Consider the following 24,926-nt stretch of genomic DNA (forward strand, 5'->3'; position numbering starts at 1 on the left):
GTAGTCCCACCCACTCCCATCCTTTGGCCTCTGCCTCCCAGCAATTTGCCTCCTTGCAACAAACAGCCTGTTTCAGTTTCAGCACAGCTTGATTAGCACAAGGAGCTGATTGTCGGTTGGATCGTCCTCCTGATGATCAGCTGTTTAAGGCTGCAGGGATTGCCATTTCCTATTGCCCCCTCTGCGTGCCCCATTTTTGGCCTCCACGTCCCCATTTTCTGCACATTCCGATCCCTGCCACCCAGAATGGACGGAAAACAGGGCACATGGAGATGGAAAAGGGGCATGCAGAGATTGAAAACGGGATGTGGAGGCTGAATGGGGCAGGTGGAGGTGGCCATAGGCTATGGCAATCCCTACAGCCTGAAACACCTGATCATACCGACAATCAGCTGCTTGTGCTAATCAGGCTGTGCTGAAATTGAAACTGAAACAGGTTGTTTGCTGTAAGGAAGAAAATTTCTGGGAGGCAGATTTTTTTTCTTGTATCCCTCCCCAAAAGCTAGGTGTGTCTTATACTTCGGAGTGTCTTATACTCTGAAAAATATACTTGCTCTTTCCATGATTGTCTTTTTGAAACAGAGCTAAACCATTATTTATTTTCGAAATACTTACAGAAGTTGATGTAGTAGTGTGACTCATGAACTAAGCCATCAGCCAAACGTGCTATGCTATACCATGCCATGCCAAGCCATACTTAATGTTATCCGTATTGGGATTAATATGGTTCAAAAATAAGCTAGTTTAAACTGGAACAATCAGTTTCCATCAGCCTGTCATTCAGTTGGATCAACATTTGTTTCCACTTTACAATATTTACTTCCAGAAATTGCCCCACTTCAGCAATGAGAATAGCATAATGTGGAGCTGATCACATGAACCATAGAGGGAAAACAAATATTGGAGAAATCTTGTTTGCCAGGTTAGGTTCCTCAATCGGTCAGTTTGGTACATTCCTTGCATTGCATTACCTTTCCAGACAGTTATAGCAGAGCTAGCTTTCTTATACAAAAAAGACCTATCCCCTATATAAATCTACTATAGGCCCCGAGGGTTGGATAAGAGTTGAAGCCCAAGAAAGAACTGGTGTAAAATTATCACCTAAAGTAGAACACGGATGTGCACGCCTGCCAAAACTTATATTCAGTCTTAAGGGAGGCAGAAGTTGCAGGAACTGCTTTCAATCCAGTCTTGGCCCAAGCCTTTTTTTGTCTCTGACATAACTGCTTCTCGTACAGAGTCGATACAGAGAGTGGGGAGGACAGCCAAGATGATTATAGGACGCTCACTTCCCATTATTCAGGACTGAGCTATGTGCTTAGTGCTCAAAGCATTGTTAGAGACCCCACACACCCAATTTATAGCCTGTTTCTGTTGCTCCCCTCTGGAAAGAAGTTTCGAAGTATTTCTAGCAGGACTACTAGATTCTGTAACAGCTGTCAGGCTTGGAAGCCATTTTTTATATTGGGCCTTCCGGCCTGCCACATTTAATGCTGTGGAAAAAAGGGAGGGGGGATTATATGGAGTATAGGAAATATATAGTCATAACAACATTCTTTTCTTAAGAGAGTCAAAGACATCTTGCCCTGCACCTGGAAGCGTATGACTGGGAGGCATCGCCAGTTGAGACAGTGCCTGATTGGGCCATGTGATGGACATGTGGGTGCTGGGCAGGAACTTCCATTTGGGTGGGAAAAACCTGGAAGCTTTCAGATTTGGGTTTTCCCAGATGTGCCAATATGACATATCTAATAAAATGGGAGTTTTGAGGAATCTTAAGCCTTGGAGTCTTCTTTCATTGGGGGTGTTACTTGGAAGCCTGACAACAACTTTGTTCCCTATGACATCTCTCTGGCAAACTCACGATTCATTTTTCTCACCATGGCACATGTATACATCCGAACTAGATTATGTTCTCCATGTCATATAATGTATGTGGGTTTATGCATAATTTATTTACTTATTTATTTTGTCATGGTTATGTAGTAGTGCATATTGGAGTTGGTGGTCTGCAACAAATTTTCATTTTTAATGCATGCTGATGAGCGTACATTTAAAGTGACAATAATGTTATTCTAAGTCTTCGCAGGGAAGGAAGGGAAGAGTAGTTGCACTGTGGACCAGTGAATGATAAAAAGAGGGGCAGCTGATATGACAAAGATGGACAGAGTAAAGAATATTTAGTAAGAAAGAACAGGCTAGAGCTAGAAATCCCAAATATTTTTTTTTGCCAGATGTAGGTTACAACTAGATAGACACAACTGTCCAGAAAAAAAAGAGATAGTCTGGCTGAGTGCTTCCAGCCTCCCATTCTTGCCACAAATTTACCTCGGGGGCTGTTGGGGGTCGTTTCGGTTGGTTTGAGGCAGACGTCTGTGTAGCCGGCGGTGACTGCGATTCCGGCGGCTGAGCGGTCGAGGCATCGGTACTAGAGGCAATAAAAAAAATAAATAATTAAAAAAAAAGTTAAAACAGTGTAAGCTTGCAAATGCGCATGGACCCTCCCAATGGTTTCATATGTCTTGCCCTACCTACCTCTTTGGGTCTGGCTGTTCCTGCTTGCTTGCCCATCCTGTCCCGTCTTTCGGCACTAGTGAGACGTTGGGGTCATTGCCTTTGTTCTCTGCTTTTAAGCTTGGCAGATTTGCAGGGGGTGGCATGCGTCGGGCAATGGCAACCTTACCGAGACTCTGCAAGCCATGGCGGGGGGTTACTGTGCAGGAAAGAGGATTTCAAAGGTTAAATGCCACCCAGAGACATCTTTTGAGCAAACTGACTGACCGATTCACACCAATTGTCAACCGGACTTTTTGTCAAATCCCCGGTTAACCGGTTACGATAAGGGACAGCTGCTCAGGGCGCTGCGAGTACCATCAGAGCATCAGAGATAGAGCATTTTCATCATGACAGCTGCCTCCTCTTTTAAGAACGGGGCTTGGAAGAATCAAGCCTGAGACACACTGGCAGTTTTTACCTGTGGGTTTCTGGATCTCTAAGGACTTGCCCTTGTACGTATCAAACAGGTTGAGCGACGAATACTTTTTTCCATCCTTCCCCTTTGCTGTTTGCCCCAAACGATCTGACATTGCGCTGTAAGGTCATTGAGTACGATGGTTCCTCCTGGCTCCCCGCGAAACGTGCCTAGGTTGGACCAGGAAGGAGGAGACTAAGAGGAAGAAAACGCAGCCGTGTTGGTTTTACCTTTCCCCCTTCAATCAGCAGTTATTAAATTTAGTAGCCAGTTGACATAAGCAAAGCCAGCTTTAGGCTAAGGCCAAATTGACACTGGCATAGGACACTCAAAGCTTAAAAAGGGCACCAATGTTGCCCTTTCTTCTGAAATCATTCTAAAATGTAGATCTTCACATCGGTGGGAAATGGTGCCATCAATCAATGTGGCTTAGGGGTGCCATATTCCTTTGAACTGGCGCTGGATAAAAGGTTTTTCCTTATACAACACTGAAGGTAGTCATGACGATGTCCCATTTTGAACAGGACTTGGCGGTATACTATCAACAATTAAAACAATGTCACAACTATTTAAACACTTTAAAAATGAATACTGTGGGAGAACATCCAATCCAAACACAATACAGGTAGTCCTCAACTTACGACTGCAACCCAGCCCAAAATTTCAGTTGCTAAGTGAGACCTTTTTAATAAGTGTGTTTTGCCCCATTTTACAACTTTTCTTGTCACAGCTGTTAAGTGACTCACTGCACTTATTAAATTAGTAATATGGTTGTTAAGCGAATTGGGTTTCCCCCATTGACTTTGCTTGTCAGGTCACAAAAGGTGATCACATAACCCTGGGACACTGCAACCGTCATAAATTTGAGCCCGTTGTCAAATGTAAATCACATGACCATGGGGATGCTACAACAGTCATAAGTGTGAAAAATGATCATAAGTCACTATTTTCAGTGCCGTTGTAACGTTGAACGGTCACTAAACAAACTGTTGTAAGTCGAAGACTACCCGTTCAACCACCATATGGTTCCCCCCATGGGTTCCCTCCCCCAAGTTTGTTGGAAGAACCATCTTGTGAGGGCTGCCTGAGAGACTAAAAGGGGTGGAGTTAACTACTCCTGGGAAGGGAGAGATGATGGGAAACCCAGCAATAAAGCAGTAGTGAAATTCAATTTTTCGCCCCTACTGGGTTCTGTGGGCGTGGCTTGGTGGTGGGGTCCTGTGACTGAGTGGGTGTGGCCAACTCAATGTCACTCATGGCCATGCCCTCTCAGTCACATGCCCCACCACCAAGCCATGCCCACAGAACCCGGTAGGGGGAAAAAAATGTGTGTATGAGTCCATTCACAGCAGAGCTGCTGCTCCCTTTATGGTCCCCGCTGCCCTTTTCCCGAGAGGCGAAGTGCCTTAAAGGGACAGGCTGCCGCAGCTCTGCTATAAATGGAGGGAGAAATGGTTGGATTGTCTCTGCTGCATTTAATGTTGAATTCTGTGGCAGAGACAATCCTCTCTCTGTTCACAGTGGAGCTGCTGCTCCCTTTATGGTGCCCCCGCCCACTCCCTCTCTGGGTCTACCTTAAAGGGACAGGCTGCAGCAGTTCTGCTGTGAATGGAGGGAGAAACGTTCAGATTGGGTGGGCGGGTCAAGCGGCCGGAAAATGTGAGCAGCGACAGGTAACCAGATAAGCATGGGCAGGGCCACCAGGGATTTTTCCTACTGGTTTGGAGAACTGATGGCTAACCGTCCCTGCCGGTGTGGCTCAACCGGGCGGATTTCATTCCTACAATAAAGGTACATTGTCTGGGTCCTGCCAGATGGAATCTTTTAGCAGACAAGATCCACAACAAATCCCTCTTGCTGGACCCGACGAGGCAGGTAGAAGTGATTGCCGGTCCTTCAAATAACCTGGGCTTGTAGGGCTTTAAAGGTAAGAGCCAGCATCTTGAATTGCACCTGGCAGCATATTGGCAGCCACTGCAGCTCACAGAACATAGGTGTGACTTGTGCCGTCCTAAAGGCACACAACTTGTGCAGCCAGATTCTGCACTAGTTGGCGCTCCTGAATATTCTTCAATGGTAACCACACAAGTAAGTGGCTTGCATTACAGCAATTCCCTTTGGAGGTGACTAGGGGGCGAGTGACTGTGAGCAGAACCTCAGGGTCCAGGAATGAGTGAAATTGGTGCACAACATAAAAGTTGCACCAAGGCCCTCTTGGTCATGACTTAAGCAGGAGTCATAAGCCTAGAAGGACCCCCAGATTGTGCATTAGTTTGTCTGGGATAGTGCCAGCCCATTTAGTATCAAAGATGATAAAGTCTCAGGTCCACAAAGACCAAAAGCCCAGAGCCACTTAAGTCTTGCCATGGTTCAGAGGAAGCCTGTTGTCTCAGATTCAGACACCCAGAACCTCCAGGCAGTGGAGTGATGATACCTCACCCCAGGGTGACAAATGAACTCACCCAACGGCTCCATGCAGATGTTAAACAGGAGTAAAGAGAGTACTGAAACCTGCAGCACCCACATGATGAGGCTGCAGGGAGGACTTTTCGCTCACAATCGTCGCTGACTGGTATCAGCCACACAGTAAGAGAACCAGCCCTATATTGCACCACCCACTCCCAACTGATGGAGATTGTCCAGAAGGTACCATGATTGATGAGAGGCACTATTGCTGATCTGCTCCTGCCAGAGATCATTCACAAGCGCAAACAATGCCATTTCTGTCACATGCCCAGGCCTGAATCCTGACTGAAAGGAGTTCAAATGGAGTTGAAAAGGAATTCCGCTTCATCCAGAGCTTGCTGAAGCTGATGTACAACAAACGTCTCCACAACCTTCCTGAAGAACTTACGATACTGATTAAAAAATGTTCAAGTACAGAGGGATCCAGTGACAGCTTCTTGAGGGGGAGTGGCCCGCATCATTAGGTCTTGAAAATTGGGGACCTCTGTGGGGGACTGCTGGCTGGAACCCATGCCCACCTGTGGGGGGGGGGGGGAGGAAACCAGAGGTGGCAGCCCCGTGGGCAGGGCTGATCCCAGGGAAGCCATATGTGTGGGGGGGGGGATTGCCACCCCTGAGGGAGATCCCAAAGACCTGATGTGTCAATAGGGATCCTTGCTTGCAATGTGGGTGCCTCCCCTGTAGCCCCTTCTGTCCCTGGCCTGGAATGGAGTTAAGGCCACTTGCCTTTTTGTAGAGCTGCTCCAGCTTCCTGTGCCTTCGCCTTCCATACTTAGATGGCTTGGAAGGCTTGTGACCACCCTCTGCCTCCAGCTCCGCCCTGGGGGAAGGTGCTTCTTCTTGTCTCTAGCCTTTGATCCCTCCCCTTCTGGGTAGCCTCTGGGGTGGTCACTAACCTTGGTTGATCCTCTGCCCTTCTGGTGGGGCTGCTAGCTGTTGCTGCAGGTATCTGAGTCCTGCCGGTCTCCTTGTTGCCACTGGGCATCGCCATATTGGAACATGTTGCTCCTCTTGGCTTCAAGATGGTGCCCGTGCCAGGAGACAAAGGGCGCCTCTTTTAAAACTCCTGTTCTGGTGGCTTGTGCTCCGAGGAGCTGCCGTGCGCCTCTGCTGCCGGTTTTTCCTCTTTCTGGCACCGCTAGAGCTTTGGCTCTGCCCATGGACCCCCTCCAATGAGGTGGGCCATGTGGACAATGGCGCGGGTGCTCCACGGCTTTTGGGAAGCCACGGTTCGCTGCTCAACCCCATGGGGAGCAGCAGAGCGCTGCAGCACCCGGCAGAGTTCCCGCAGCGAGGCTCATCTTCTGGGCAGGGATCCAGCGCCTCCCTCGCTTGCCGGTGATCCAATTCGCGCCCAGCAGAGCTTGAGGAAGCCGCCGCTCCCCCCTGTTGGGAGTGGCGGAGCGCTCTGGTGTCGCTGGTGCCTACGCGGCAGGGCTTGTCTTTGGAAGGCTTGTGCCCTTTGTCTCCTGCTTGCCCGGCAGATTTCTTTTCTGAGTGATGCTTGTCTCAGTCAGAAGTCTGGGCAGCATGCCGCCCCCGGGGGGACTTTTGGCAATCCTTTCGCAGCTCAGGGAGCTTCCAGCTCGCATGCGGCTGCTGCTGTAGGGAGACAATTGATTTTTTTTGCTTTCTTTAAATTTCTTCAAATTTATTGGAGATCCGGGATGGCAAACCATCCAGTTGAGGGACTGATTCGATAACTGGGCGGTGCCTGGTGGACCAGGGGCGTATACCAAGATCTTATCTGACTCAGTCCAATCAACGAGAGGATAAGGCCAACCCATTCTGGATACTCCTCCCCTCACTATGGAGAACTTCTGAATCTTACTCTTACAGGAGGGCTTGAGTCACTCTAAACAAGGCCAATGGGTGGCTAACAATAGGTAAATGTGGCAAAGCTGCTGATTTGTTACCCTAATCACCCCTAGTTAGACCTTAATAGTGGCTTTCACCCATGTTCAATCGAGTTAATTCCTTGGCCTTCAGGGAGAGGACACTTTTCCCATAAACCAGAGAGTGATGGGATTCACAGGAGATGAGAGGTCACATAGACACGATCCAATCCAAAGCCTCAACTGCCCTCTCATTCCAAGCAACGACCAAGGCTCTAACTGCTGGTGGAGCAGACCAGTAGGAATAAGCTCCATTTTTCTCTGGAACCATTAGTCACAGGTAGTGGAAATCCAATATACCCCATCTCCCGGAGCAGGGGGCAGCACCAGATGTTCTCATGGCAACCAGGGCATGACCTGGCCATCACAGTGGAGTTACAGAGAGCTCTTTCAACTTTGGATTACCTTGCTAGTGTTCCAATAGAAAAATGAGACCAAATGTGTGACCATTGTCCCATGTCAGGTCCTGGATGATCTGGGATAGGGCTTGGGTTATTTATTATGGGGGCCATGAACTCCTGAGCCATCTCGGACCCCAGTTCCAGAAAAGGCAGGTTGGAGTCCCATAGAACTATAAACTTGGAAAATTTCACTGCCAAATTCAAGAGAGCCAAGCAGCTCAGGCAGGGAAGTTGCTACCCAACTGGGAGTCTGGTACAGTAGTAACAGTCTCAACTGATCCCTAGAGCCCAACTGAAGTAACAGGATTTGACAGCTGGCAATGCCCCTGAAAGTCATAAGAGATTCCCAGATGGCAACTGGCAAAACCCCAGCTGCTGCCCTTGGAACTTGGCTGATGCCACACCAAAAACCCAACTGGGCATATTTCCGAGAAGCCAGTATCTACTCTGGACCCAGTCAGATCTTGGTAGTACAGATAGTTCTCAACTTACAAGCACAATGGAGCCCAAAATTTCTGTTGTTAAGTGAGACATTTGGGAATCACAGCAGTTTGTCAATTAGTATAACCTGCTTGTTGAGTGAAACTGGCTGCCCCATTGACTTTGTTTGTCAGAAGGTTACAAAAAGGGGATCAGATGACAACCTTGGGACACAAGCAACAGTCATAAATATAAACATCTGCAGTTGCCAAGCATATGAATTTTGATCACGGGGATGCTGCAAAGGTCATAACTGTGAAAAACGTTTCTAAGTCACATTTTCAATGTCGCTGTTCCTTTGAATAGTCACCAAGCGAACTGTTGTAAGCCGAGGACTACCTGTACACATCAGATCAAATGGCAGGTGAGGGGAGACTTTATTACCAGTTGACCTGGCGTCAAGCAACAGCTGAAAACCGGAGCCTCTCAACCAACTTGCAATCAACCTACATTAATGCAATTCTCTCCATGGAGAAGTGAACCCAGGTTGGCAAAACAAGCAACCAAGAGGCAAGAGAAACTGACACTGACCTACAGCTCTAGTTATAAATGCCTTTTATCAGCCTGACCCACAGATTTTACAATTTATCAATAACAAAATGTGTGTTAATTGCTTACTCATTTTGGCCATCAAGGTCAAACACTCAAGGAATACCACCCAATAAGGGGCCCCTACATTTTCAATTGCATCAACTGATAGCAAATAACAACAATAATATACATAATCCTCGACTTACAACATCGATTGGAACCAGAATTTCCATCACTAAGCAATGTAGTTATAGAGTGAGACCATATTATTTAGTGATGGCGATCCCTGCAGTTGTTGTTAACATAGTCATATGGGCAACACCCTGCCAGCTTCCCACAACCAAGTTAGTGGGGAAGCCGGTAGGAAGCTGTGTCAAGTGGTCTGCAACCAGGGTGGCAGGCAAATAAATGGTCACTGACAGGTAGAGAAGGGTGTGAAGGAATGTGCAAGGGTGCATGGCAAGGTTCAGGGATGGTATACATGGGGAAGCCTGGTGGGGGGAATGGCCAGTGCAAGTGCAGAGGGGTTGTGGAAGGATGCGCAGACGGGGGAGGCTTAGGTCAATGATCTTCTCTATTGGCTTCCCTAGTACTTCCTGGTCAATGAATAAATGATTTTAACCCAAGGACAACCAGGAATGAACATATCTGTGTCCTAGGATAATGTTGCAGGATCCAATCTGGGTCGGTCACGGGGACCAGAGGTTTAGTCTTCTAAGTTTTTGGACTTGTACTGGAGCCCATCCTCTAGCACCGTGATGGTGAACTGGTGGCATGCAGAACCCTCTCTGCGGGGACGCAAGCTGTCGGCCCAGCTCAGCTCCACTGCCCATGTGCGCGCCTCCTAGCTGGGTTTCGGGTCTCTGCTGTGCATACAGATGTGCGCACATACAAGTGCACACTTTGGCATGCAGCGACAAAAAGGTTAGCCATCACTGCTCTAGCGCATACAACTTCATCAAGCACCATATAAATCTTACACACAGAACAGCACACATTCTGCTAGAGAGAAGTTCCATGAGTATGGGCTCCAGCACAAATTTAAAAGCACGGAAGACAAAACCTCTGTTCCCAGTGACCAACCCAGACTGGATCCTGCAACAACCAGTCATTTCTTTGGTATCTCCTTAGAGGAATATGGGTGATCCGCATATATGCCTTATCAATGAAAATAAGAGATAAGAGAATTTCATTTAAAGAATAAGCAAGCATTGTTGTGTCTCACTAAAGTATCCCTAAGATTCCAATTAAAAAGATAAGAACTATTTAACCTTCGTAATATTGTTTGCATACATTTGCGTTTCACTGTGAACTATGCAGCACTACTGGACTCTTTGCAGTGAAACACTTAATTTCTGTATCATTATTAAGTTCTCTTTCTCTTAAGAATATTAGGTTGGGGATTTAAACTCTTCAATAACCCATACAGCAAAACTTGTGTACTGCAGGATGAGAACTATTTTTCAGGGATGGATTTAGGACAGAGATGAACAGAATATAAGAGCTAGGGGCTGCAACTCAACCATCCAGTTATGCCACTAAGAAGGGCATCATGTATTACTTCAGCCAATATTTTGGGGTGACAGAATTAGGTACCAATGAGATAGGGCTTACTCCAGAAGAAAAACCATTTTATTGTGGTTTTTAAACCACTGCCAAACAAGCAAGCAAGGAAACAGGTCTAAAAATTATCATTTCACTACAAAATTTTATTGGGATTTTTGTGGGATGCTAATTGACTGCATTCAGCCAATGGATTGCTCACCGCTTTTTAATGGAATAAATGTTCCGAAAACATTGGATTTTTTTGGTATGGCATCACCGTGACACTTGCTCATAAAACCTCTGAGAAGTATCAGAGCTGAAACTGATTTTTGAAGTTGTCTAATCCAATCCTGCCAATGCTACAAACCCATCATTTTTCATATGTGTACAGGTGACAAAGAGGCCTGGAATATATTCTATAAGCATGATTGGAAAATTCTATTTACCTCTGTGGGAAAAGCCAAATTTTATTTGAGAATTTGTAAGCTAACCAATTATCCTAGCTTGCATTCCTCATTGGACTCTGCTATAGGCCAGTGGTCCCCAACCTTTCAGGCACCAAGGACCAGTTCCGTTTTTTCCACAATCCGGTGTGTCTGTGTGAGAACAGACTAGTTTCATGTACTACCTAAATCCATGATGGCGAACCTATGGCATACGTACCACAGGTGGCATGTGGAGCCCTTTCTGTGAGCCGTCATGCATATGCCTCCTGCCAGACAGCTGATTTTTGGGTCTCTGCCACATATGTGGGAGACGCGCATGCATGCGTGGGGGCTGGGGGGGAGCACGCGCATACACCAGGGTGATGGAGCATAGGAGGGGTGTGTGGAGCAACCCCCCCGAGGCCCAATTTTAGCCCCACACCATTCATACACAAAAATCAATTCATCATTATCAATCCTGCTCCCTAACCTTTGAAGTAGACCTATCATTACTACCCAGAATACTGTAGCTACTTTGTTCAGATAAGAGCAATAATGATTTATAAGTTAAACAATTTATTGTACCTGGTAACATTCTTGCCTTCTGATACTTTATTACAATACTTTCCATTGTGGTGGAAGGGTTCCACCACAAAACCGCGATGCCCTTATCCGCGCCGACATAAGTGCGGAGGCAAATCCGCGGCGTCCGAAGCGCTAATAAAAAAACGACCCTACCGCCGCGATAACAGCGCGGTGACAGAAGGGCGTTCTACATGCTTCGTTCTTTGCCTCCAAAGGTAGCCCTCCTCCTCCAGCTGACAGCGGCAGCGGGCACGGGGCAAAGCGGGCTGCCCAGCAGCAGCAGCCCGCGGGAAGGGTCCAGCACAGCTGTGGGGGGCATCAGGAAGCGGAGGAGGACGTGGCAGCGGCGGCGGCTGAGGCTCTCCCGGGCCGGCGAAGTGGGCTTGCTCGGCAGAGGCAGGCTGCCCTCTTCTTCCTCAACAACATCTCCTTGGACGGGCGGCCTCCGCCGCCGGCGCCTCCCCCGGAGGAAGAGGCAGGGCGGGCGGCGGCAGCGGCGGCTGAGGCTCTCCCGGGGCCGGCGAAGCGGGCTTGCCCGGTGGCGGCGGCCGCCCATCCAAGGAGATGTTGTTGAGGAAGAAGAGGGCGGCCTGCCTCTGCCGGGCAAGCCCGCTTCGCCGGCCCCAGGAGAGCCTCAGCCGCTGCCGCGTCCTCCTCCGCCGCCAGCGTCGGCGGCCCTGCTCGGGCCCCCCGCGGGCTTCCTGCTGCCCTCCGCGGCTGAGCTGGACCCTTCCCGCGGGCTGCTGCTGCTGGGCAGCCCGCTTTGCCCCGTGCCTGCTGCCGCTGTCAGCTGGAGGAGGAGGGCTACCTTTGGAGGCAAAGAACGAAGCATGTAGAACGCCCTTCTGTCACCGCGCTGTTGTCCCCGCGGTGATGACGCGCGATGATGACGTCGTGACTTTAGTGACGCGATTTAATCTCCGCTATTTTGCGTAGCGCGGTTTTGTCGTGCCACGGTGGTGGAAGATACTAAGAATATGAAATATTTGGCTGTGCAATTGTCAAATTCAATTGCATATTTGCTAATAACCAATTAAAATGATTAGGTGCTTGTAAATAAACTTTTACTGGCATCCCAAGGCCATTTCAAAATTGTCCTATGGTCCTCCGGGGTTGCGACCCATAAATTCTCATTTTAAACCTCTTTTAACACTATCATGTTAGCAAGAGTTCCTTTACAAAAAAATATTTGCAGAATCTAATTTCTTTCTCCAACTAGACAGTGGTTCAGTATTCAAGTGAGGTTCCATGTACAGAAATTCATGTAAATTCAGAATTACTAAAGATATGACACAAATGATTTGATATTTCATTTAATATCTAATTAAATAGTACCTCCATATAAAGATCTTTAACCTAAACACAGAATATTCTCAATCCCATTCTTTCTTTTAAATCAACTGTAAATCCCAGCTTCTATGAACAGCCCTACATTACAATCCAAAATTTAATATTTAAATCTGCATTTAGAGTTATCATTTATTAAACCTTTAAAATCTAAACTTAAATTACATCAGAAAAACAGTTGTGCAACCCATCTATTCCACAGAGTCCACCCACTGAGAGATAACCAAGCAAAATTTTTGTACCATATTTGATGGTCCATGCAAAAAAGCTGAGCCCCACCTATGGGATGCAGGCAGCATGCAAAACCATGCCCCCCACTCCGGTCCATGGGAAAAATTCTCACCATGGAACCGGTCCCTATGCTCAAAAGGTTGCAGGCTGCTGGTTCAGCACAACACCCAAATCCAGAAAATATCTCTGGATCTACAGTTTGTCTTATGATAATAAAAGTAATTTCCCTTACAAATATATGATTAATCATGTACTTTGTACAATGTGTGCATTGTATCTGTACGTATGTCCTCCTAAAATTCATGCAATTATTTTTCTGCAATTTATATACTGCTCAGCTCCCTTTTTTGGGCAATATAAATTTAAAAAGACAAAAACTAATAAAATCAATGACTTTTATTCTGTATTTCCTCAAATGATTTTCTCCTCTATCGTTATAAATTAAATCAGCATAGAATTTGGCACAACTATTTTTATTTATCCATATCAATTCCAAATGTTCATTTTAAACAACAAAATTAAAGGTGCTGTATATAAGCACATATATACACAATTTAAGCAAAAATAATACAAGCAATACTGATTTGCAGTTATACTATCCCTAACCCACAATATTGGAGGTAGCAAAGCACTAGTATTCCTAAGTTGCTTTTGGCACACTTTAATGGCACACCCTTGGTTAGTTCTCTGATACTAAGATCAGTGGATCTGACTTGAATTGATGGACAAGGGCTCAGTGACAGGTGCAGGACTGAGGTCAAAGGAGGACAAAGGAGTATGTCTGGGACACTAAAACATTTCAACTTTCACTTGGCAGGAAACAGTAATGAAACAAGTCCAACACAACAATATTGCTCAGCAAGATTTCAGCATGGACAATAACAATCTCAGTGAGTAAGAGACAGGGTAGGGACAATTGCCCTATAGATAGTCCTTGACTTATGAACACAATGGGTATCTGGAATTTTGAATGTAAACTGAGGCCCATATGACCAGATTTGATTTTACAATCATTTTTATAAATCTATTCTTCCAAATGGGCATGTGTTTCTTTTGCTGGAAACTGGCAAAAAACATTACAAATTGCTGTCACATGACCGTAGAATGTTGCAACCAGTTGTAAATGTGAGCCAGCTGCCAGAAATGGAATCACATGACCTCGGGGGGGGGGGAGACAGCAATCATAACTGAGAGTAGGTTATAAGTAGCTTTTTAACAGTCCATCATAACTCTGAATGATCATAAATTGAGAAGTACCTGTATAGATAGCCGCCCTTGACTTACAACAGTTCGCTTAGTGACTGTTCAAAGTTACAATAACATGGAAAAAAGAGACTTATGGTATCTTTCACACTTATGACCATTACAATATCCCCATGGTCACGTGATTTACATTCGGATGCTGGACAACTGACTCACATTTAGGATGGTTACAATGTCGTGGGATCATGTAATCCTCTTTTGAACCAAGTTCAACTTCTGCAATTGGCAGTGGCCCTTCCCACTTGCTATTAGGTGAAATTCAGTCCTAATGTAGGATGTTGTTTTGTGGGAGACTAGTACGCAACCAGTTCCCTAGCTCAGGAATGATTACTGTCCAGGGCACCTGATCAGAGGCAGAGGTCATTTCAGCTTACAATCTCTTAGATAAGGGGATCGTATAGGGATGTAAACAGGTTCTTTGTCAATGAGCTGTCATCGTATTTCTGCAAGGGTGATGAAGGTAGAGAGAGCTGCTTCAGAAATCCAGCGTACCAGGAAGGAGACACCCAGGGAAAAGTTGGCAGTACCCAAATCAGCTGACCAATGAACGGAGCTCAGAAGCCTGGGGGCAGCTACCATATATCAAGTTACAGACTTCCTCCAAATTTAAGAGGGATGTAATCTGATAGATTGGACATACTCTTAATTTTGCAATTGAAAAAGAAAATAAACAAACCTACTCCCCAAAAGAAATACATTGTTAATCAATGTGAAAGGATCCTCACATTAGCAGCTACACTTGGTAGTCACAAGATGAGGTAATTATGGCAGCGCTAAATGTATGGAATACGAGATAATTTCTGGCTTGAGAAGATTCAAAGGATTTCACATAGAATGCAGCTATATACCATGGGTGCTAATAAACTTAAGAAGAGCTGTTGTTCTTCCTGTAGTTGAAAATCTTTCCTCCTAGATTTCCCATATGAAAAGCTGAATTTCTTCAAATGTTCGATCTTGATTATATAAGTAACTTATTAGTACTCATGGCGATTGGACAGTTTGAAAATAATCACTTCAGCTTCATGAAGCTCCTCCTTTTTCAACGTCCTTTACATTCTCTTTAATTTGCTCTATTTTGGCTGCTGTTATAGGAATGAACTCAAATATTCCACACATTATGCAAACTGCATATGCTTGGGAATGTTCATTCTTATTATTGCATCCTGTAAATAGCACAAATTAACTTTTTATTCATACACCACCTGTTAATTTGATAGTGATGGGGTTAGCTCATCTTCCGGCAAATAAAAGTAATGTTATAAATGAATTGGTGTGTGTGTGTGTGTGTGTTGTTAAAGTAGCATATTGTGAAGCACTACTGCAAAAAAAAATATTGGAAAGATAAAGCACAGGTGGACTAGTATGAGATTACTTTTTTGAAGAGGCACAACAGTGTAAAATATGTGTGGGTGGACAGATGAAACAAAGTAATTTTAATATTCTTACAGGACATCTCAAATACTAGGGTTTCTGACTGTCATTCGAATATCACAAGCAAATATACCCCTATTGGATCAGAACAAACCTGAAAACTTTTTAAAAAAGTAAAACTATTTAATCCAGCATTTGTTCTGGTATTCTCCTCATCACAAAGAGTGCAAGAACATTAATTTATGCTCTGTAGCAACTCAAATGAGATTTCTATGGCTTCTAATACTGGAGATACTACACAAATACCATCTGTAGCCCAACCCTTCTGGATCTTGATACCTTTTTAAAACTATCTTAAGTTGTTGGTCCTCATTCTTTGTGCAGAAAAAAAATACTTCCTTTTCATCTGTTCCAAATCTACCAATTACCCTCATGGTTTTGAGTATACAGATAGTCCTCGACTTACAACAGTTCATTTAGTGACGTTACAACGGCACTGAAAAAAAATGACATGACCATTTTCCACACATATGGCCATTGCAGCATCCCCATGGTCACGTGATTAACATTCAGACAATTGACAGCTGGTGTGTATTTATGACGGTTGCAGTGCCCTGGGGACATGTGATCCCCCTTTGCGACCTTCTGATAAACAAAGTCAATGGGGAAGCCACATTCACTTAACAATCACGTTACTAATTTAAGAACTACATTGATTCACTTAACAAATGTGGCAAGAAGTCGTAAAATGAGGCAAAACTCACTTAACAAAATTCTCACTTAAGCAACATAAATTCTGAGCCCAATTGTGGTTGTAAATTGAGAACTATCTGTACATTTTTTCCAACTCAATAATATCCTGTCTAAGATATGACTTCAGTATTGTTTGCAATATTCAAAGTATGTTTGCTTGTACCCATTACTTCCTCTGAGAGCATTATTATATTGGCAGCTTTATTTAACATTTGTTTTCTGAAGGCTTTTTGGAACTTGTTTTTCTCCTAATTGTCACATACACTGAATCATTTTTCAATCCAGAAATCTGTCTTAACTTCAATATTTTTCTCCCTAAGCAGTCTCTGTTATCTTAGATTTCTTTCAGAATATCTGCATTAAAGGGTTACTTTTTTGAAGGGGGGGGGGGGGAGATGACGGAAATGTGTATTTTATTTTTGCTTTTATTGAAATATAGGCACTATTTTAGAGATGTATTATTTCATTTAATATATATTTTTTTGCTTACAACAAAATTTATAAAAGTCATAAAAGAGACAGAAAATTAGAAATGTAAAAAAAAGCACATTTTTTTCCAATTTTTAGATTTGTATTCATCCTTCAAGTAGGACAGCTCCTTTTGGTTCCATCCACCAATAATTATTTGGGATTTTCAGCAAAAGTCTCTCCTTAAGAGATCTTATATTACCGGAGTATAAGATGCACCTTTTTCCCCTCAAAAAAGAGGGTGAAAATCTGGGTGCGTCTTATATACTGAATACAGCATTTTTGGCCTACTGAAACCCTGCCCCTTTAGCAAAAATGGACATGCAAAGGGTTTGGGAGGCTTGCAAAGTGCTCCTGGGGACTGGGGAGGGCAAAAAATGGGCTGTTTTTGCCCCCTCAGTCCTCAGGAGTACTCTACAAGCCTCCCAAAGCCACTGCATGCCTTTTTTTTTGTGTGTGCCAAAAACGGGTCATTTTTTGCCTGTTTTTGCCCCCCACCACCACGCAGCACTCTAAGAGGCTCCCCAAGCTCTGTATGTTTCCCTCCCCTTTTTTTGCAAAATAACAAGGTGTGCAGAGCTTTTGGGAGGCCTGCAGAGTGCAGAAACCTTTTTAAAAAACTTTTCCTGTTCAAAATCATGGTGTGTCTTATAGTCCAAAAATACGCTATTTAAATTCTACAGGTAGTTCTTGACTTTTAACAGTGTAGTGACTGTTCAAAGTTACAAAGGCACTGAAAAAAGTGACTTATGACTATTGTTCACACAGCCATTGTCATATGACCATGGGAATGACTATAACCCCATGTCATGTGATTAAAATTTGTATGTGTGATTAAAATTTGTATGCTTGACAACTGGTTCATATTTATCACGATTGCAGTGTCTTGGGGCAACCTTCTGATGAGCAAAGTCAATGGGGAGGTCAGATTTATTTATTTATTAGACTTATATACCACTTCATAGGGCTTTCAGCCCTCTCTAAGCCGTTTACAGATTTTTAGCAAATTGAGTCAGCAAATTGCCCCCACAGTCTGGGTCCTCATTTCACCCACCTCGGAAGGATGGAAGGCTGAGTCAACCTTGAGCCGGTGAGATTTGAACCGCTGAACTGCAGATAGCAGTCAGCTGAAGTGGCTTGCAGTACTGCACCCTAATTACTGCGCCACCTCGGCTCTTAACCTCGGCTCTTAAGATTCATTTAACAACTGTGTTACTAGCTTAACAACTGCAGTGATTCACTTAACTGTGGCAAGAAAGATTGTAAAATTGGGCAAAACTCACTGAACAAATGTTTTGCTTAGCCACAGAAATTTCTGCACTCAATTGTGGTTGAGGACTCCTTGACTAATTATTGGCTCTTAAGAAAATATATTTTTAATACAATACAATACAATAGCAGAGTTGGAAGGGACCTTGGAGGTCTTCTAGTCCAACCCCCTGCCCAGGCAGGAAACCCTACACCATTTCAGACAAATGGCTATCCAACATCTTCCTAAAGATTTCCAGTGTTGGGGCTTTCACAACTTCTGGAGGCAAGCTGTTCCACTGTTTTATCTTTCATCTGCTGAGTTTATAGTAGATATGTAAGGGGCGTCTATCAAAAGCATTTGGAAAGTTGTGTTTGCTAGATCACCCAGCCTATCTGATATTTTCCTGGGGAATCACATTTAATTATGCTGAGGTAATTGTGCCAATGTTTGGTTACATATTAACTGTGATACAAACTAGACTCAATCCTGAAAGATGCAAAAACTACAATATTTCACAGAATATGTCATTTTCAAATCAGATTTTATATTATTACTAATTTTAAATCAAAACTTTAGATTTTAATTGAAAACATGTAGCTACACTTATTCCAGAATCATTCCACACTGAACCTAAGCCACAGGAGTTAGGGTTCCCTTATGTTGCCCTCCTTGGACATGCAATGAAAGTTTGCAAAATCTTGCCACAACTTAGCAAACTTCAAGTTTTTATTTTTAATGCAATCTGTCCACAAGCCAAGGCCAAAAATGTAGTCCTACATATCGGAGTACTGCAAATAGTAGTAGTAGTAGTAGTAGTAGTAGTAGTAGTAGTAGTAGTAGTAGTAATAATGATTTTATAGAAGCAATGCCAAGAGAAATTGCGTACAGAGTCAGCATCTATCTCTCATCTGATTTCCTTTTATATTAGGAAAAATAGGGCTTTTTGCTATATAGCTCATCCACATTTAGGAACCACAATTGGGACTGGCAACTCAGCCGTTAAGTGAAACAGTCACTAAGTGAAACCCAACTGTGCTCATTGTCCCATCAATTCTCAAAGCTCACATATTTGTTTTTAGCAGAATGAGAAATAGCATAACTTTTCCTCTCAATTAAAAAAAAGCAAAATTAAATTACAGCATAGTGCAGACCATTAAATTAAACTCAGCCACTGCAGATCATAAAACAATGGCATAACATTTTATCATCCATTGCTAATCATTCTGCTGCTGTATTTCATACCAACTGGGTTGCGTTTGTGTTCCATACTGCAATTTTTAAAAAAAATGATGCTGGGGTAAAATGAATATAGATCACTCACATTTATATCTCACATTTCAAAACTTCTGTTTGGATCATAGAATAAAAATATAAGAATGCCGAAATTTTACATTGCTGGATCAATTTACTCTAAGTAAAATGTTCCAGTTTTAAATAAGAGTTTTATTATTATTACTAAATGTATTCCCCCAAGTTTGAGGTGACTCTGAGTGGCTAAGAAGCTGGCATAAAATATCTGATTTTGACAGAACTTCTGCATGTGTAGAACTGTATCCAGTGTACAACAAAACACCACAATTGCATAGGTCTTTCACACAAAACTAGGCACAAAAAAACTACTACTATTTCAGGGAGAAAAAAAAAGATACAATTGCTTTTGCATGTGGCAGCACTATAAAAGTATATATAGTACTCCTTATCAGTACTAAATTAAAGCAGTTCCCACACAGCAAGGTCCTGAAAGCTAGCTAAATGGGACCACACACAAAGCTTCCCTGGCCATCATATATCTAAGCTACTGCCAAAAATTAACTATGCTGGTGGCATCATTGACAAATTGTTTCAACATCCAAACTGTTGCCTATCACATCTTCCTGTGCAACAGTAAATTACATGAAATTTGTTCCTCAACCAAATTCCATAGGGTAGGAATCTGGCAGTGAACTTTAACCTCTTCAAATGCCAAACTTCAAAATATAATTAAGTTATAATTAATTGCATAGTGAGATGGAAGAGAGAAACAGAACCAAGTCTTTCACTTTAGGTTAATTAATATATAGCAGAAGAATTTGGTGGTGATTAATCCAATATCAAGGAACATATCACAGTCAAGGCCTCTAACATCTAAATCCCAATTATATATTTGATCGTAGTGTTGCTATAGTGATAGATAGCTAAAGAATACTCTATGATCAAAATACCATCCTAAGCACTATTAATTACCAGTGGTATAGTCTAGATCACCAACATTCAAATTAATTAATAAATATTATTTAGGATTCTAAGATATTTTGAGACGCCTCTTTTCAACAAAAATAGATCTAAACAAGATGAAAACCAAATATAAAAATAGATCCAATATAGAATGAAATGCTTTAAAGGGTGCTCTATTCCTCTCTTCACATATGATGTTTAATATCATTTACCTTATTTAATAACATTAGGTTTTATTACCCCAAAGTTTTTATTATGCACTCAAGTAATTGTCAATAGCACTGATTTAATGGGAAACAAGGAATCTAAAGACAGCCCTCCTTCTGAGATAGAGTTGACCACCATTATTGCTAATATCTATCTACAGTTAGATTAAACCTTGAAGTGCTGTAGAGCAGCTTTTGACTGTGGAGATACACACAAAATCTACCAGGGCAATTGTTTGCAAATGATTTAACATGCAGATTAATATATTAACTCACTATGCAAAGTACAGAATATATGTATTATGAAATGCATCTCCTGGAAATTATTTCAGCTATTTCTTTATGCCAAAAGCAGTTTTGCATTTCAGCCATAAGAAATAAGTATTGTTTCTTCTTTTGGCAGGATTCTAAAGGTAATATTACATTTATGTTTCAACAAGATTGTGTCATGCTGCTTAATCTTCTGAAAGGATATCTAATACCACAGCCCTCATTGTGTTTTCACTACATAATGCATAGCTAAAATGTTCAATTCCCCCAGCACTGCACAACCAGATATAATGGCACCTGAGTGAAAACAAGCCAATGGAGATTTAAAAATAGCACTCCTACTAGTAGCAGCTGATAATTTTTTATCCATTATTCATGCAGCATTTCTGGAATATAATTTTCCCATACTATTCAACTTTGTGCCCTGTCTTTTAGAATACTGGCTAGTTATGTATCATAAATGAGTTGGATATTCATTTATTAGAAAACTACTATTTAGGCAAGTTTATAAATCTGGACATTTAATAATTCAAGTGATAAAAAACTTAAATTATATTTTAACTGTGTTGAAAGGAGAAAAAAATATTGTTTCAAAGGCACCCTGATACCGAATCAGCTATCATTAATTATTAATATATTCAATTTATCTGCAGAATCTCAAAACTGCATTAGTGGAATGTTTTAAAGAAACCCTTCACTAGCACCATGCTAACAAATACTTAATTAGCACCTCCCTCTACAATAAATAAAAAATAATCCCAGATCTGAAAGTAGATGCAATTTCAACAAAAAAGCAATAATCTAAATTCCACTTCTAGAATAGAAAAGCATTGGATAAAAATGTCTTTCTGAAACAACCATTTTGCTTATGAACCAAACAGAGAAACAAATAGCCACCGCCTCATTTTAAACCCTTCCTTTGCATTTAATTCCAAAACATGTGTAAATATTGAAATTCAAGACTACCAGGAAAAGGGGAGTGAGAAACAGAACACAATCTTACTCTTCCTCACAACTAGCATCAGAAACTGTTTGAAATTCAGAGATATGCAAATCATATCAAATCCCAGTTGCCCCAAATGCAAGATTTGTATGTCTCATTTTCAAATATTTCACTGAAATCATGTATTTTAATCTTCTGAGCACAGTAAACCTAACAAGGATTTTCAAGGCATTAATCAAAAAGCTACATTAGGCTTAACCATAGTCCAATTTTTTGGGAGACACCCTTCTTGTTTCACAAATGCACCCTTTATTTTGGAAAATACCTCATTCAAGAGAATCACAGTTCAAAAATGTAAGGAAGCCATATTAGCTCTTTTTGTGTCAGAATACACCCTCGAATTACCATCACCCACCCTCTAGCCACACTGATGGGAAATTCAAATTTAGCATTTAAGCTAAATTAATTCTGGCTGTGGCACTAAAAAAAAGCCCTCCAAATGGAACACACATACCACAAGGACCCATTAATATCTAACCACAGATGACAAGGGAATTCTCCCCCTCAAACAATTGATTTTGTGTTTAGAAAGCAATAAAAAACGGAAGACTTAGATTAACTAGCCACTCTCTTTCCCCAAAGGCACACCCCTCATTTAAGTTCTGTCCCCCCACAAAGTGATATATTTATCCTCTCTAAACAGATTCTCCATTAACTAGATTTAAGGAAATATATACTTGCATTCCAATACTAACATGCTGCTGCTTAGTGTCACCCCAGTACAGCACAAGGAATTGTAGCACCTGGTTTTAAAACGGGATTTGGATTTTTAACTGCAATAAAGCAGCCTTTTATGTAAACCCAACAGCCCATCTCACAATTAACATGGCTGTAACTTCACTATTATCTCAAGACTACCTTCCGATTAAGAGGACAAACTGAAAAGCACCCCCACCCCCACATACATTTACAGCTATATTAAAGCAGGCAGTGGAAAAGCTGGACGGTTGATCTCTTCAAATATTAGCCCTGCCTAAATCATTATTAAAACACCTGCCACACCTCCTCCTTTCCCATTCCTCCATATTTTAAACGTTAAGACCGAAATATCAGATTGAAAAGAAATAAACAATTTAGCCCGCATCCTGCAGGGGAACTGCAATGATCAAGCTTTTTAAAAAACAAAACAAGAGGAGCAGTTTTTTTTTTAAAAAAAATCCAACTATCCTTCCCATTCAGTTATCTGGATTTTCTAGCAGCTTCTGATTATTATTATTTTGCTTCTTCTTTGAAGAAAATAGCAAAGGCCCCAGTTGATTCCCTCCCCTGTTAACAGCAGCATCTCAGCTCCTGAATGTCACCACTACACTGTAAAATATGCTTTTTTTGGAGGGTGGGGGAGGCGTAGAAGGGATTGCTCTCTCTCTCTCTCCTTTTGATCCCCCACCCAGGGGTATTTTGGATTTCAAAATCCAAAATCCTCCACCCCTCCTTTTTCCCCCCCTCCTGCAAAAATGGTTTGTGGAAATAATGGCGAGGTTACAAAGGGGAGCCCCAAGCACATCCTCAAACGCCAGCAGGACAGAAACACCCACATCTTTTCCAGCTTCCTTCAGAAATAAAAAGCAAAGCATTTTTTTAAAAAAAGCCTCTCTCTCTCTCTTTCTCCCACCCACCCCCTTTTAAAAAAAAAACCTCAAACCCAGCTCTGTTTTAGGGCTTTGGCCAGGAGGAGCCTTTTGTCAAATTATACTAAAACCAGCCAGGGGTTTTTTGGGGGGGAGAAAAATCCTAAAAGACATCTTTGGGCTTGTCCTTTCCTTCCATTCCAGAGGCCCGACCTTGTTGCCCCCTCCCCACAAATTTAAAAAAGCCCCTCAGGGACTCAACAAATGATGGCTACTGGACTATTATGGGGTGCATGTGTGTGTGGGGTGTTCTCCAAACAGCTGGGGAGACCCTGGAGCTTCTCTCTCTCCCCACCTATACCCCTCAGTCACACCTTCTTCAAAGCCCCCCCCATCCCAGAATTACCTGCCGTGTGGTAAAATGGAGCAGGGAGTGAGGGGGGGGGGTTGTCTTAAAACTGGGTCATAACTGAACTCTGAAGCTGTTTAAAAAAAAAATAGGCCTGCGGGTCGGCCTTTCTGAGCGACGCCCCGGCGCCCACCCGCGGATTTTCGCCCGAGGGGGGGGGGGAAGAAACCACTTGAGAGGTGGGTTGAGAGAAGGCCTGGTGGAAGACCTTTCTCTCTCTCTCTCCCTCTCTCTTTTTGCAAGCATCCTTTCTTCTCCCTTCGGAGGTTGCTCCGTCGGGGAGAGCAAGTACGCGCCCAGCTGCCCTCGGCCGGGGGGCCAAATACCCACCAGCAGCAACAAGGGGCAACGCTCCGGGAAGGGCAAGGCCGGTTCAGGAGAAAGGAGAGCCGGGCCCGAGAGGCGGATGGCTGCGGATTCGGTTTGGTTCGAGCTATCGAAAAGGATGAAGCAGGGGACAAGATGGCGGAGGCCTGAACGTTCTACCGGCTCAACCCGACCTATTCTCCCATCTCGCACCAATACCGCTTTCTTAAAGAGCTGGAAAAAAACAGGCTTGCTGAGAACGAGCCAGGCCGATACCCACCTCGTCGGATCGGGCTCGGTCCGCTCTTTCCGGATACGAGCTTCCCGGGGGCGGAAGGGAGTCCAAGGCGGAGGATGGAGGCAGATTACGCTAACCCCCTCCCCCGGCTTTGTAATTTGTCCAAGGCCCGATGTGGCAGCCTCGGCGTCTAAGCACCGACTAAACGGCCATCCGGGTCTCAGGCCCCGGCGGCGGCGTGAAGCCACGCCCCTTACGCTGTTGTAAGAGGAGGGGCTAAGGGGAGAAAACCCGGAGGAAAGGAATGGAGAAGCAGATTGTGGAGTTGTCTCGAGTTTTGGACCTGGGTTAAATAGCGTGACAAGATCCGTGTCAGAACGTAACAGCCTGCGGCGCACGGAAGGTTCTTTTCATTCTGGATTGCAAAAAAAATAAAAAATAAAAATACTTTGCAAACTAAATTTAACGGCGAACATTATGAGAGACGTGTTAGTGTCTATGGTGGCAAGAGAAAAAAATCGGGAGTAATCTAGAACAAGGGTCGCCAACCTTTCGGACCTCAGGGACCCCTAAATTCATAATTTTAAATCCTGTGGATCACTAATAGTTTTTTTTTTTTAAAAAAAAGATCAATAGTATTTAGTGCAATATGAAAAATGCAAATAATTTTTCGGCGGACCTCTAAAATTTTCTCGTGGACTACCAATGTGCCAAGGACCACCGATTGG

General features: G+C 43.3%; 1 protein-coding gene across 6 annotated transcripts in view; it reads right to left on the reverse strand.

Annotated features, from left to right (window-relative positions):
- Positions 1-24,409, reverse strand: part of PRRC2A (proline rich coiled-coil 2A) — a 55,606-nt gene extending 31,197 nt beyond the window's left edge. For 4 of the 6 annotated variants that reach the window (XM_087708468.1, XM_014069029.2, XM_014069031.2 and 1 more), the window contains exons 1-4: positions 24,241-24,408; positions 2,975-3,166; positions 2,536-2,713; positions 2,329-2,428 (exon numbers count right to left, since the gene is read on the reverse strand). In XM_087708468.1, coding sequence (XP_087564594.1) covers positions 2,329-2,428; positions 2,536-2,713; positions 2,975-3,086 — 390 coding nt within the window. In that variant the 5' untranslated portion in view covers positions 3,087-3,166; positions 24,241-24,408. Of the gene's footprint in view, positions 1-2,328; positions 2,429-2,535; positions 2,714-2,974; positions 3,167-24,240 lie in introns of all 6 variants that reach the window. The other 2 variants (XM_014069028.2, XM_014069027.2) reach the window with 2 other exon arrangements.
- Between the last annotated feature and the right edge of the window lie 517 nt (positions 24,410-24,926).

Source organism: Thamnophis sirtalis, unplaced genomic scaffold, assembly GCF_051295495.1.
Source record: "Thamnophis sirtalis isolate CommonGarterSnake01/CBP01778 unplaced genomic scaffold, rThaSir2_p1.2 scaffold_3, whole genome shotgun sequence".
NCBI lineage: Eukaryota > Metazoa > Chordata > Lepidosauria > Squamata > Natricidae > Thamnophis > Thamnophis sirtalis.